Source organism: Arabidopsis lyrata, assembly GCF_000004255.2.
Source record: "Arabidopsis lyrata subsp. lyrata unplaced genomic scaffold ARALYscaffold_9, whole genome shotgun sequence".
NCBI lineage: Eukaryota > Viridiplantae > Streptophyta > Magnoliopsida > Brassicales > Brassicaceae > Arabidopsis > Arabidopsis lyrata.
The window spans coordinates 1110699-1126013 of NW_003302547.1; the positions used below are offsets into that span (position 1 = coordinate 1110699).

The following is a 15315-nucleotide window of genomic DNA, read 5'->3' on the forward strand; positions in this document are numbered from 1 at the left end:
CATTATTCTCTTTATCCGAGCTGATGGGCAGCTCCAATCTAGACTTGTCCGAGTTTCTCCTCCTTTTCTCGGACCAAGTCTCATCCGACGATCCTATTGAGGATCGCGGGCGTTACACGATTGGCGAAGCCCATGAAGATCGGAATCAACTCAAATTCGAGCGTTCAGCATTAAAGTCAAAGATCAAAACGGACGCATTTAAAAGAGAATAATTGTACTTAATTAGCCATTTAATTGACATTTTTCTATGTATAAATAAAAGGGCAAATGGCCATGTAAGGGGGGTCTCTCTCTCGAAGGAGAAATAATATAGCAATTTTTGTAGCAATCCATAAGTTTTTTTTTACACATTTATTTTTTGTCTCTCAAGAGTAATCTTTCCTATTTAATAAAAATACTTGAGTGTGTGAATCCGACTTCCACAATGAGAACATCTAGGCCACACAAGACATGTATCACACGAGAAAAGATGTTTTACCCCTAAACCGACTCCTTGGTCTCCAAGACCTATAAATACCCTATGAAAACCCTAAACCTAGGGTGTCTTCGTGAAGTCGTAGAAGCTCGTCCCTGCCCTCGCCGTGAGCTGCAGACGTCGACCTAGAAGCTTAGTAGTCAACCAAATCTCTCTCTTTTCTCTTGTTTACTTTAAGATCTATCAAGGTGAAGTCTTACCACTTGTATTCTACATTCAAAGAAGTAATCTCTAAACCCTATTAAGTTCTTATTCATCTATTTCTTATGAGTTTATCAAACCTTACTTTGATGATCTCTTTAACCATGCTAGAGTAGTTTTCTAGTTGGGTTTAAAGGGTTAATCAAAGGGGGGACATGACTGTGGATGTCGGATTCACACACTTAAGTATTTTTATTAAGTAGGAAAGATTATTCTTGAGGGACAAAGTGAATATGTAAAAAGCTTATGAATTGATACAAGAATTGCTATAGTATTTCGTCTCCAGAAAAAAAATCCCCTTTACATGGCCATTGGCCCTCATATTTATACATAGAAAAACGATATTTAAGTGGCTAATTAAGTACAATTATTGTCTCTTAAATGTGTCCGTTTTGGTCTCCGAATTTAATGCTCAACGTTTGAATTTGAATTGATTCTGACCTTCATGGGCCTCGCCTCTCAGCCCAAATAACCTTGAACCGACTTAACTATGACTTCGACTCTGGACTCGTATCGAGGTGCAATCACTTCGAACTTTCTTTGTGGTGTCACCACCTCGACCGCACCCTTAACTTACAGACCTAATGGGCCTTATCTCTTGTGGGCCTTTGTATTGACTACGTGGCAATCTTTGGTTGGTCCCGGACTACTGGTGCGGGATCCGACACCAACAATTAGCCCCCCAAGTCTTTCGAAGTGCTATTCCAATTCGGAGGACTTTAATGCTTCAATGACCAAAGATTGCGTTTTGAGGAATCTTCTGATTTTCCCGCCAAGATCCTGTCAATCCTTTAATTTCGGCGCTACCCATATTTGGTTGCGTGACATCTGTCGCCATCATGGCCTTATCTTAATTATTTACTATTAAAGTGAGAAAAACCTTCCCACTTCCCCCACGATTCCCAAGGCGGTTCTATCATTATCACCTAGCTTGCGTGAGGTAACTTCTTTCATCATTATTTATACTTTTACTCTTACACTTCAATTGAAGCTTCTCTCTTCTTTCCTTCGCCGAGTCTCTTTCGTCAAATTTCTCCTTGTCGGATCTTAAATTTTTCATCTTCTCCAATGACTTCTGATTCTGAAAGACCTGAATCTTCGTCCTTTGAAAGAGGCTCCAACAATGACGAATGTGCTCGCCTGGGTGATATCGCCGGTCCCCACTATATGTCTACATGTACTCTTCAATCTCTTAATCAATTGAGAGATCTCTGTCAGATTTTACCTGGAATCATGGCGGAATCGATGCTGCCCGGTCCTAATGAATCTCCGGAAAACCATCGCGATGGCTATTTCTGTGTTTACGAGGTCTATTTCAAGGGTTGCGGGCTAACATTTCCTCTTCTTGAAGCCTTAGTCCGGTACTTCGCAGCCCTTGAGATTGCTTTGCCTCAACTAACCCCCAATCTCCTTCGCACCATCCTTGGGATTATAACTGTGGCGGCGGAAGCCGGGTACGTTATTGGAGTCCCCGAATTGAACGAACTTCTTAGCGTAAGGAGTTGGTTGAAGAAGGCGGGGTATTTCTCTGCGTACCCCAACGCTAGCAGGAACATCATCCCGCATCTCCCGAACAAGGATGAAAACTGGCACCATCCATGGTTCTTAATTAAGAAAACCCCTGCTTCGATCGGAAATCTTTCCGATGTACTCCCATCGAAGTGGTCTGCGAAGCCTGGTAGAAATTAGGTCGCCTTTACCTTTTCCGGTTGTTTTATTTATTTTTACTAATTAACTTGTTATTTTACTTCGTAGCTTTCATTGCCCCGACTATCCCATCTGAAGAATTCATCGGGTTCTTCAAAATAGTCCTCGAAGGGGAAACCCTTTGGAATTCTTTCACTCTCGAGCGATTTCTAGAAGCCAACCACAAACTCAGGATGAGTCCCCCAGGTCAACTTCACCATCTTCCGCCTCCTCCCCCAACTCAGGGACTGTCATCTCGGGCCCTTGCGGCCAAGCGCAAGGCGCTCTCCAAACCGATAGCTGAGGCTTGCGAGGAGAAAAAAGAGTTTCTTGCGGCTACTATCGATAAGAAGGACTACAGTAGGACCCTGCTGGTTGACGATGGCAGCGTCGAAGGAGCCAGATCCGTCACCGTTTTCAGATTGACACCTCGGCGCGAAAGTCGTGATGATCATTCTCCTCGGAGGGCCCGATCTCCTCTTCGTAATTCTCCTCGTCCTCCCCGAGATGATTTTAGCAACGAACCGCTTAGGAACTTGGTTCGTAGGAAGAGAGACAAGTCATCTCGCAGTGATTCTTCTCCGCGAAGGGAGAAGTGGAGGGCCCGGACTGACCGTTCTCCTCGGTCGTCCCCTCCTACTGAACCAATGGGTCCTCCTGCTCCTATTGACATGTCTTCTTCTTCTTCCCAATGTAGTGGCGAGAAGAAGAACCAGAGCGCGGCTCCTCAGAAGGAAAGTTCTGAGTCTCGAGATGACTCTTCGAAGTCAAAGCCTGTTCTTGTCCCTCAGGTCAAATCGCTTTCAGGTTTGGTGATATGTATGTATATGTTTCTTTTCGCCTTGTGTTTATTATGAATTTCTAAGACTTTTCCTCTTCTACTTTCGTAGCCATGGAGAAAGAGGGTAACGTCTTTCGGTGCTTCAAAACCCGATCAGGCACGATCCTACCGGATTTTGACAAGTGGCGCCCTGCAATTCGCGAACGCTACTTGCTTCACGCTCATCATTCATCTCGGGTTAGTTCTGCTTTATTTTTCTGATTTCGCTGTCATTCTTCGAAATTGACTCGCCATCCCGAGTTTATGTATAATGCCAGGCTAACGGCGAGCTTAATGACATGATTGAACATTACGAGGGGTTGATCATTGGTCGGGAAAAGGAGATTGACACGTGGATGGGCAAGTTCTCTAATCTCGAGGCTGATCTTCGTTCTTCTACCGAATCCAAGCACGATCTGGAGGACAAGGTTGACACTCTATCATCCGAGCTTGACAGTCTATCATCCGAGCTTGCGAAGATAAAGGGGGAGCTGCAGGATCAGTACGACCGGAATTACCAACTCCAGGATGAACTTTCTGGTATTCAGGGTAGACTTCATGAATCTGAATCAACCGCCGACACCCTGAACAACCAACTTATTGAGCTTAACGCGAAGTACAAAGCGATCACCAAGTTGTGTGATTCCGAGTTAGCAAGGTCGGCATCGAAGGCCAGAAAAGAGGTCAAGGGACGTGGGATGGAGTTGATTCAAGGGGCCATCCGCTTCATTCAAACTGAGAAGGCTAGGTCAGATCTGGAATCAGACATCAAGGAGCACGAGAGCAACCTGATCTTGTTGGATCAAATCCATGACAAATATTTCTCCGAAGTGCAAGAAAGGACCGAGCTGACGGCTAATTTATCTGAAAAGCGGAGTCGCTTGGAAACTCTTCCCGCTTCAACCTTCAACCCTCAGCACTTCGAGGAATTCTTCACAGAATCACCTCCCATAAGTGAATCGGGTCTAGACTAGGCAGGTAACCTCTGGCTCTTGATACTCACTACCTTCTTCTTGCCTTATATTTTTAATTGACTGGAACTGTCCTTCCTAGGCTCAAGTGAGACGGAAGCTGTCATCCCACCCGAAGTTCCTGCTGCACCGGAGGTCACCCCGGGAGATGGTTGTACCGTGGAGAGTGGACCAGGAGCTTCATCTGATCAAGCACCAGCCAAGGAGGCGAGTGAAACTTTGACAGCCGAGACGGAGTCCGAGGTGGCTGTTAATCCGTAGTGGCTGTGTCCACTTTAAACTGGGGATTGTCCCATTTATCTTAAAACTTAAATTTGAACTTGTTTTTGCCTAAGGAAGCTTTATCGTCACTTTATTTCGAACAAGATATTTGCCTGAGGAGGCTTTTAAACCTTTTTAGGTTATGATCCCAAGAGGGTTTGGTTAAAACTATGTGCGGGTTTGCAAAGTCCGCTTTTAACCCTTTTTGGCCTTGTGGCTATGCTTTCGAGATTTTTAGGCTGATCAGGCCTTTTTCTTTAGAATGCGAGAACTGAGCTCGGCTTAACGCGAGTTCCCCACTTCGGGTTTAGTCAACTCGGTAGATTTGTTGGGCTTGGGCCTTAAAAACTTTTTGTAGTTAATGATTTTTTTTTTTTGTTTTTGCTTTTAATGCGACGGTTGCTATTTCCTTTCTCACTCCTTGAAAATAGGAAAAGCGGCACGTCTTTAAGGCAATAACTGCCTTTTCTTGATTTCCAAAAATGGTTTAAGCCACTAGGGCACGCCATCATTATTGAATTTTTGTTCTCAAGACAAACCCTAATCCTATTATAAATAGGAGCTTGTTTGCCTCTGATCCTTCCTCAAGAAACTTCATAAATCATTCGATAAGCACCGCATTAATGGAAAAAAAAACATAGACCCCGTTGACCCCGGTAGCCACTCTTCCTGTCCGGCGATGGTTCTGAACCGGCCGGCGTTCTCTTTCCACACGCCGTATTTCATTTTCCTTCAAAAGGAAAAGAAAGAGGCTTGCGACTTTATGGACAAGGTTAATATTTGTCGTCTTTGATTAAAACTTTCTGTTTTCTTTTATTTATTCATCTTTATGCTAGGTCGTCGACAAACACCGTCGCTTGTGTGACGAGAGGCAGCGGCTAGGTCTTAAAAGGCAAACACTCGAGGCTCGCATCGCTCGAGTGGAGAAGAAGATAAGAGCTCTGGAAAGTGATCCCTTTCAATAGGAGTGGAGGAACTTTGATTCCGTCGCTGAGATCCCGAAGATGCTTTGGATGTATCTCCGTGCTAAAGGTCAAGTTCCGGGGCCTGTGAATGCCCCGGTCTATACCGCCCCACTTGACAGTAATGAGGAAGACGAAGAGGAGGCCAGCATCCGTCGGAAACGCGTTCAGGATAATCCCGAAGTGGATGTCAAGAACAAGGCATCCACTTCGAACATTAAACTGGCGATGAAGGAGCCTGTTCCTGAGCTTCTTCCACAAATGTTCCCTAACTCTGCTCCTATTTCGAACTCGTAATGGGCTTCGGCCCCATTTTATTTATGGAAACATTTGCAATTTTCCTTATTCTTCAAAATATTCTCGGAGATACGTCTTTCAATGCGGGATCGGTTTAAGAGCATAAATCTCTTCGCGAATCACTTCATTCCTAGGATAGAATCCACAGCTTACTAGGGACATGATGTCCCTATAAATTATAGCCTCAACTTCCCCTTACTCCTCACCACTCTTTTACACTTTAGCAGGTATGGAGTTCAACCTTCGATGTTCAGAATCTATGCCCGACTTCTCCAGGATCAGAATGATAAACAAATATGTTCCAAATGTGCCAAATAGGCAGCCTCTTCCACCTCACGGCTGCTTCAGACCTCAGATCCAAGCTCCGTGCGCTTTGATCAGGGACCTCCCAATCAGAGATCAACGAACAGCGATGGCATTCATAGAGGCGCTTGCGATTCAACATTGGAAGCTTACGTTGGAAAAGAGGAGTCTCCGGAAGAGGATAAATCGAATGCAACACAGACTTACTACGGTATCAAGAGATCTTCACATCCTTGGCTCTCACCCCGAAGAATGGATCGAACTTGGAAATCTCCGACTTTGCTCGTATTTTGGACTGCATGATGCCAATCCTCGACCTTGCTGGTCAAGGAGTTCAAGTATTCTGCACACCGAGAGGATTTCCCTAATCCGAAATGTGTGTGTAGATCGACACTTCGTCTTATTTGCTTGAATAAATGTTTCGTTTCCAATTCCTGTATGTTCGCCTAGTCGAACTTTATTCATCTTGTTCGTTCGCATAGCCGAACTATTTTCTATAATAAGAATAAATTTTATTAGTAGCTGAACTCGTTTCCGAGCTGCCTACGTACCCATTTCGGGATCAAGCCACACCGTAATTCATGTATATAAAAAATGCGTGTAGCTTAAACATAAAACTTCTTTAGATTAATCACATTCCAAGGTCGCTTGACTGGCCTGTCTTCTAAGTCTTTCAACCTATGCACACCGTTCCAAACCACTTCGGTAACAATGTAAGGTCCTTCCCAATTAATGCCGAGTTTGCCTGCGCCTTCTTCTTTTTTATTGTCAAAGACGCGCCTTAACACATAATCTCCTACGAAGAACGGCCTACTTTTGACTTTAGTGTTGTAATATCGGGCTGCTGCCTGTTGGTAATTCTGAATCCGAATCAAAGCTTGATCACGCCTTTCATTTATGGTATCTAGCGAATCATCAAGCATTGCTGAATTTTCTTCCTCATTTAATGGTGCTTCTGTTCGGCGAAGTCCGGGCACGTTGAGTTCAGCTGGTACTACTGCCTCCATGCCATAAACCAAAGAGAACGGAGTTTCTCCGGTAGATCGCCTAGGGGTTGTACGATAGGCCTATAGGACGGGTTGGAGTTCATCATACCATCCTCCCTTTAGATGATTTAAGCGTTTCTTGAGATTGCTTAGTATTGTCTTGTTCGCGGCTTCAGCTTGACCGTTTCCTTGCGGATATCGTGGAGTAGAGTAACTGACTTTGATTCCCCAGTCCGCACAAAAGGCATCAAACTCGTACGAAATGAATTGCGGCCCATTATCAGTGACTATCTCGTACGGAACTCCATGTCGACATATAATATTTTTCCAAATGAAAGTCTTCACCGCCGAATCCTTGATGCCAACATATGCCTCAGCTTCAATCCACTTCGAAAAGTAGTCCGTCAAGACCAAAAGGTATTGTACACCTCGAGTTGATCTGTGCAACTGTCCAATGATGTCCATTGACCACCTCATAAATGGGTATGGGGCGGAGATGGAGGAAAATAACTCCGATGGTTGATGGATCAATGGTGCGTGAAGTTAGCAGTGCTTACATCTTTGGGTGAATTTAACACAATCTGTGATCATAGTGGGCCAATAATATCCCATTTTTTTAACTTTAAAAGCCATAGCCCTTCCTGATGAATGACTCCCACATAATCCTTCGTGCACTTCGCTCATGACGATTTCGACTTCGGGCCCGAAAATGCACAGTAGGTAAGGGTCACTGACACCTCGTCTATACAATGTATCCTTTGATAGAAAAAATTTCGCGCTAACGATTTTCATTTTCCTAGCTTGCCCCTTATCTCTTGGGAGCTCGCCTGTCATGATGTAGCGCTTTATTGGCTCTCTCCAGTCAGCCCCCGAGTCTTTAGCCGGAATTTGGTCGACTTTGTAAAATATTCGTGGCTCTGGTTCGGGATACTCGTTCGGTTCAAGAATATCTTCTTCGATTAATGGCCCGACTTCTATTATTGTTTCTGAAATTTCGTCTTCTGCTAGGACAACGGGTTCCTTATTAGGTATATTTGATCCCTTTGATTTCCTTCGTTTGATGGGTGGCAGTTCGATCTCAGGTTCTCCACGGTCACGCGCCGCTGCTCGAGATCTTGTAACGACGAGAGTTTTTTGTTGTCTTGAATGCTTCGTTCCGAAATGCATTCCACTGGAATAACTCTTTTCAACTCAGGATCCGATGTTGAAGCTAATGCGGCAAGTGCGTCCGCGGTTGTATTCTCTCCCCAAGGTATGCGAATTAATTCGAATTTTGAGAAATGTTTAGATAGATCCTTCGCCACTTCGATGTATGCTTCCATTCTTGAGTCCTTGGTCTCGTAGTCTCCATTAAACTGGTTAACTACTAATTGCGAATCACAAGAAGCGACTATTTCCTTAGCTCCAACTCCTTGTGCCAATCGAAGTCCGACAATTAGGGCTTCGTATTCTGCCTTATTGTTGGAAGCATTAAATAACAATCGGAATGATTGTTCTAGAATTTCTGATGTTGGAGACTCCAACTTGATTCCCACTCCGCATCCTTGCTTTGATGAAGACCCGTCTACATGCAATTTCCAAGTTTGGTTCTACGGCTGTACTATCGTGCCAGGTATTGGTAGCTCGGTCAGGAAACCTGCTAAAACTTGAGCCTTCATACTGATTTGGCTTTTGAATTCTATATAGTACTCGCTAAATTCCACCGCCCATTTCGCCAAACGTCCAGACTGATTTGGACTATGAAGTATTGTTCGGAGTGGCTGGTTGGTTAATACTTCGACCGGATGAGATTGAAAATATGGGCGCGGCTTCCGAGCCGAAGTCACCAGCGCGAGTGCGAGTTTTTCCATCATTTTATATCTGGTTTCCGGATCCGTCATTGACTTACTTATATAGTAAATCGGCTTCTGCTCCCCGCGGTCTTCCTGGACCAAGACTCCACTAACCGCATGGTTCGAAATTGACACGTATAGATAAAGCTTTTTGTCCATTTCTGGTTTGGATAATATAGGTGGAGTAGTTAAGTATGCCTTAAGCTGCCCGAAAGCTTCTTCACACTTCTCATCCCAAAGGAATCCTTTGTTTCCTTTTAGAATTTGGTAAAAAGGTAACGACTTATCTGTTGATCTCGAGATAAAACGATTCAAAGCCGCAATCCGCCCAGTTAACCGTTGTACCTCCTTGAAGTTTCTTGGAGACGGCATGTTTAGAAAGGCGTTGATTTGATTTAGATTGGCCTCAATCCCTCTTCCGTCACAATATAGCCAAGAAATTCCCTGGATGGGACTCCGAATGTGCACTTTGCCTGGTTCAGCTTCATTTGATACTTATTGAGAATATCGAAACATTCCTCTAGATGCTTAACGTGATCCTCCTTCTTTAACGATTTAACCAACATGTCATCTATGTAGACAGACTTCCATTATCTTCCTGAGATGATTGTGGAACATTTTGTTAACCAACCGTTAATAAGTTGCTCCTGCATTTTTCAAACCAAAAGGCATCACTTTGTAACAATAGATACCTCTATCCGTGACAAATGACGTTTTTTCTTGGTCTTCGGGGTTCATCATTATTTGATTATAACCCGAGAAGGCATCCATGAAGGTTAACAGCTCATTCCCAGCGGTGGATTCCTCAAGTCGATCTATATGCGGGAGCGGGAAACTATCTTTGGGACATGCTTTATTGAGGTCTGTAAAGTCGATGCAAACCCTATCTTTTCCACTCTTCTTTTTAACCACGACGGTGTTTGCTACCCATTCCGGGTATTGTACTTCCCTTATGGACCCTATCTTTAAAAGTTTGTCCATTTCGTCGTTTACTATTTTTGCTCGCTCCACTCCAAGCTTTCTTCTTTTTTGCTTTACAGGCTTGAAGCTTGGATCCACGTTTAGTTCATGACAAATTATGCTTGGATCTATGCCAGGCATATCCGCCGCTAACCATGCAAATGATGTTTTGTTTTTCCTCAAGAGTTCGATCAAAGCTTCTTTTATTTGACCAGTGAAAGTTGCTCCAATTTGGACTTTCCGATCTGGTTTGTCTTCTTCCAACACCACTTCGATTACTACATCATCTTTTTTCTGCCCACTAGGAAATTTTGGTCTTAGTCCCTCTTTTGCGGGCTTCGTCAATTGCTATTGGATCTTCAAACGGTGGCTAGCTAGATAACATGTTCGCGAAGCTTCTTGATCTCCCCGAATTGTTTCCATTCCACTTGGTGCTGGAAATTTGATACATTGATGATATGTAGAGGGGACTGCCTTCATTTGATAAATCCAGGGAGTCCCGAGGATGATGTTGTAAGCTGCGGGCTTATCGAAAACAATAAAATCTACGATCTTTGACACCTGTTTGGCAAGAACCGGTAGCTTGATTGTTCCGAGAGACATGGCTGACTCACTTGTGAACGCAACTAACGGAGATGGAGGTCCTACTATGTCTGCCCGACTAATTCCCATTCTTTCTAAAGTACTTAAAAAGATTAAATCGACTGAACTGCCCGTATCGATAAGAATCCATGATACTTCGAAGTTAGAAACGTCCAGGGTAATAACTAGGGCATCATCATGAGGTTTTTCGAGGTGCCGCGTTTCTTCTTCGGTAAATGATATTGATGCACCTTGAAAATCGACTTCCTCGCTCAAACTTGCTTTGAGTAAAACATTTCGCCTATGTTTTTTGATGGAACTTATCGAATCTCGGCAAAGTTTGGAACCTTCTAGAATCACATTGATCTTACCCTTCGAACTCCTTGGTTCCTCCTCATTGGATAACCTTGGTCTTTTGGAATTTTGATCTTTGGAGTTATCCCTTGCTTCGTGGTATTCCTTCACGAAATCTTTTATATTAAATTTGGAAAGATCTCCACTGGCCCAAAGCTCTGCGAGGTGCCTTTTAAGGACACTATAATCCTTGGTTAAGTGTCTGGTTGCTTTATGAATGTCGCAATATAAACTTTCATCACGGACCCAAGTGTTTTATCTTCCTTTTCCTTGGAATTGCTTTCCGACAATACTGTTGAAGGGTTGCGACCCAAATTTTCTTGGTCCTTTGCTCTCCCTAGGCTCGAACTTCTTGGTAGGGACAGTGACCGCCGGTTTTTCTTGTTTATTCCTTTTGGCGAAATTTTCTTTTTCATCTTCCACTTCCATCCAGTTGTTTGCGCGGAAGAGTGCATCTTGAATTGTGTCTGGTTTATGAAGTATTAAATCCTCTTTAAACCTTGAATCATGTCGCAATCCTTTTCGCAGAGCAGATAAAGCTGACTGCTGCGAGATTCTTGGGAGCTTCGACAGCACCCCTTTGAACTTGGTGATGAAAATTCGAAGTGACTCATTCGGCCCTTGTGATAGATTCCAAAGGTCAGCGTCCGAAATGCTTTTATCCACAAGGATGGAATATTTCTTTAAGAACACAGCCAATAATTCGTCAAAATTGCTGATCGAACCCGGCTCTAATTGGGTGAACCACATTAAAGCTTGGCCACATAAATTTTCCGAAAAGAGCTTGCAGTACCCTGCATCCTCATCAGCTTCATCCAATTCGACTCTTCCTGCAGCGATCAGAAAAGCTGCGAGATAGTTCTTTGGATCCTCCAATCCGCTGTAAGGGTCCAACTTGAGCTTCCTGGAATCTTTGATTCTCAAACTTGCAATTCGCGAGATGAAAGGTGTTCGCCTAGCTTCTTCAATGACTCGATTGATGTCTGGCTCCGAACTTGTAGTATTTTGATTTCATTTCTTTTAGTTCCTGGCTAACCTTCCTCATGGTCTCGAACTGGTCGAGGTTTTCCTGCTCGTATTGATCTGCAAGTTGATCTTCATCTTCGAGCTGTGTCTCTCCTTCCAACGGCTGAACTGCCGTATTAGTAGCACCAGGAGTCGTTTGCCTGCTGGTCTTGTTTCGCGCAATGGAGCTTGGCGAGTTGAATATCCTTCTTCGGATTCCAACAGGGTTTCCTGCAATTAAAGAGCGAACACGAGATTGTATAGTACTAACGTTTTGACTAAGAGATACCTGGGATGTTTGCAACGTGTCGACGGCCTTTTCCACATTCGAGAACTTCTGCGACATTTCCGACATGGTTTGTTGCATGGCTTTGAGGGTTTCAGCCAATGATGTTTCAACGGTGTCTCCTCCGGACATTGCTGCTTATCTCGGAAATGTTGTAAAGAAAATCTGACCACTCAAGAATCCTTCTTCCCCACAAACGGCGCCAAAATGTGGATGTCGGATTCACACACTCAAGTATTTTTATTAAGTAGGAAAGATTATTCTTGAGGGACAAAGTGAATATGTAAAAAGCTTATGAATTGATACAAGAATTGCTATAGTATTTCTTCTCCAGAGAAAAGATCCCCTTTACATGGCCATTGGCCCTCATATTTATACATAGAAAAACGACATTTAAGTGGCTAATTAAGTACAATTATTCTCTCTTAAATGTGTCCGTTTTGGTCTCCGAATTTAATGCTCAACGTTTGAATTTGAATTGATTCCGACCTTCATGGGTCTCGCCTCTCAGCCCAAATAACCTTGAACCGACTTAACTATAACTTCGACTCCGGACTCGTATCGAGGTGCAATCACTTTGAACTTTCTTTGTGGTGTCACCACCTCGACCGCACCCTTAACTTACAGACCTAATGGGCCTTATCCCTTGTGGGCCTTCGTCTTGACTACGTGGCAATCTTTGGTTGGTCCTGGACTACTGGTGCGGGATCCGACACCAACAATGACCGATCGTCTAGGTGGCAATACTTAGGGTTTTGTTTGATCGTTTACTCTGTATTCTTTCTAAGTAATTTTTCTCTTAATGCATGTAGTTAGATTCATGTCCTAACTCGTGATCCCAAGTGTTTAAGTTGCTCATAAGGTTGCTTAATTCGCTCGAACCTAGCTTACGAATGTGTATCGTGTTATAACAAGCACACACCACTTAGTTATAGGGCTTTATGAACTAGAATCGAACTTGATCTTATTGCTTTGATATATACGTCGTTGCCTACGTAGGTTGAGTAACGGAGTATAAGGATTTTAGCCGACTAATTTTATAACCTAGGGTTAGCGGAATCTTAGTGTTTCGTATGTCTGAGACTTGGAAGTAAACAAACCTAATTCTTGTATTTCTTAGATAACAATCATTGAACCCCCTGCGATCCCCTTGATGTCCAACGTTTGTTTCTCATTGATTACTTGCTTTATTTACTCGCTTTTTACTTTGCTTTCTTATTGCTTTCATTTACTTTACTTTGCAACCGTGACACAACCAACAACCTCTCTCTATTGTTTTGCCCTAGATTTACTTTTTTCTAATAGATTCGTCCGAACCACTTCTCTCTCTGTGTGATTCGATCCTTAAATACTACAACCGATTAACTGTTCACTTGCAGTAGTCGTGTGGTCTTTTGAGGTAAAAGATTAAAACGATAAAATCACACGCATCAAGGGGTGTCACAGTAAGCTAAATCTAGAAATCAGAGTCAACAGAAGATGGGTTAATGGGCTCTTAAAGCTTGGGATTTGATCCACTTAAAATAAAAACCATCTGACCAATCAAGAGGAGAAAAAAAAACACAATAAGCCAAATATGAGAATAAATCAGTCTTCTCCACACAAACAGAATCAACAACGACAAAACTAAACACATCCAGTTGTACACAAACTCATTAGAAACCACGATAGTCTCATTTTGTATGAATCTCTTGAACTTCTCTTAAAGTATGAAGGCAATTGAAGAATGGGTTTCTTCGATAGCTCCCTTGAATTTATGTCGTAGTATAAGCCCACATACTTCCTAGAATTGCCTCCACCTACGCTTTATATGCTCTCCTTAAATGTTCTTCAAAATCTTGATGTTTGCTTATTGGTTATGAACCTGATTTTTATTCCATGCCTATAGCATAATTTTTTCTTCATTTTTCTTTTTCAAAATTTACTACACATTTATGATTTTTTTTTTTTTTGTCAACAACTTTATTAGATTAGCTTATACAAGCCAATTCTGGGGGATATTGTTTACATAGGTAATTAGATGCGGTTGGGTACGAACATTTCGTGCCAAGTTATCCGCTTTTGAATTTACACGTCGAGAAATCAAAGATAAAGAGAAAAAATCAAACTCATCCTTGTCGCTCTGAATGGCCTCTAGATAGGTAGAAAAAGCTGGCCACTCCGTCGGGGAAGACACCATCTTCACCAGGTCTGAGCAGTCTGTATAGAAACTTACTTCGCGTTTGTCTTGGCCAATCATACATCTCATGGCCCAAACTAATGCTTCCACTTCTGTGTGTAGATGTGAGACCCCGTCCCGGACGTCTCGGCGTCCGGCGACCCAAGGTTCACGTTCGCGCCACTTCCCGGCCGAACCTCCATATTTTTCACGATTTAACATAGAATTGCCTTTACGAGGATTAATTCTATAATCCTTATCTCTTAACACAGCGGAAGTCTTTATACCCTTGGTCTAATTCCAACCATCCCTTGTACCGGTTTGATCGTCTCTGTCCCTTAGACTTTAGATCAATCATTAACTCGGCCAAGACATGCCATTTGTTCGCTAACCATTCTAAGTCTAACGATTGCATATTCTTTGTATCCCTAATCCAACGGCCAATTCCCAAACATCTATCTTAACTGATAAGTTAGATGCGTTTACATACCTTGGCCTACATGCGGATTTGATTCCTCTTCGATCCGTCTATTGATCCTTCTCTTAGCCCTCTCGTCGCCTTATTCCATTCGTACAACGATTCTTAACCAATCATGTATTGATGGACCAATCTCTATCGTTACTTAGCCATACATCCAACTAACCCCACTGGTCTAAGTCCCACGAAAGAGATTGGGGATCGTACGTTTCTCTTGGTTCACGGTGGCCGAATCAAGCTCTTGGCTCATTGGTCCATCCGTCCTCCAAACGTACGCCCCTTCGGTTTCATGGTGGACGATCAAGCCCTCGGCTTAATGAACCATCCATGTTTCCGATCCGGTCGTTTATCACTACGACCGCCGACGATTTATTACCCATTTACCCGTCCGGTCCATGGTGGTCGGTAAAGCCTTCAGCTTATCGATCCATCCATGTGATCCAAACAATATCATTATCACACCCAAGGGTCCGTGGATTCATCCATCGGATTATCGTAGGCTAGCCCATGAAATCATTTGTCCATCGACCTTTGGTTAGCTAGCGGGTCCAACATCCGTTTTGTCCATCGGTTCTCACCGTGGACTTTCCCGTTGGTTATCCGTCGAGTCACCATTGGTCTTACCGATTTCCGATCGGTTCCACCAAGGCTGCGACGTTTGATTCATAAAGGCGGCCGCAACATTTGATCCGTACATG

General features: G+C 43.3%; 1 protein-coding gene across 1 annotated transcript; it reads left to right on the forward strand.

Annotated features, from left to right (window-relative positions):
• Positions 1 to 1446: 1446 nt before the first annotated feature.
• Positions 1447 to 4573, forward strand: LOC110226964 (meiosis-specific protein ASY2-like). The gene is made up of 5 exons (XM_021020018.1): positions 1447 to 2354; positions 2432 to 3055; positions 3116 to 3169; positions 3253 to 3335; positions 3461 to 4573. The coding sequence occupies exons 1-5, from the start codon at positions 1745 to 1747 to the stop codon at positions 4154 to 4156; spliced, it is 2067 nt and encodes a 688-aa protein (XP_020875677.1). The 5' UTR covers positions 1447 to 1744; the 3' UTR covers positions 4157 to 4573.
• Positions 4574 to 15315: the final 10742 nt, after the last annotated feature.

Excerpts from the sequence above, each read along its gene's own strand:
- LOC110226964 (XM_021020018.1), top strand. The coding sequence starts at position 1,745 with ATGACTTCTGATTCTGAAAGACCTGAATCTTCGTCCTTTGAAAGAGGC. Across the intron at positions 2,355-2,431 it reads GAAGTGGTCTGCGAAGCCTG|CTTTCATTGCCCCGACTATC; the intron begins GTAGAAATTAGG and ends TTTACTTCGTAG. Across the intron at positions 3,170-3,252 it reads TCAGGTCAAATCGCTTTCAG|CCATGGAGAAAGAGGGTAAC; the intron begins GTTTGGTGATAT and ends CTACTTTCGTAG.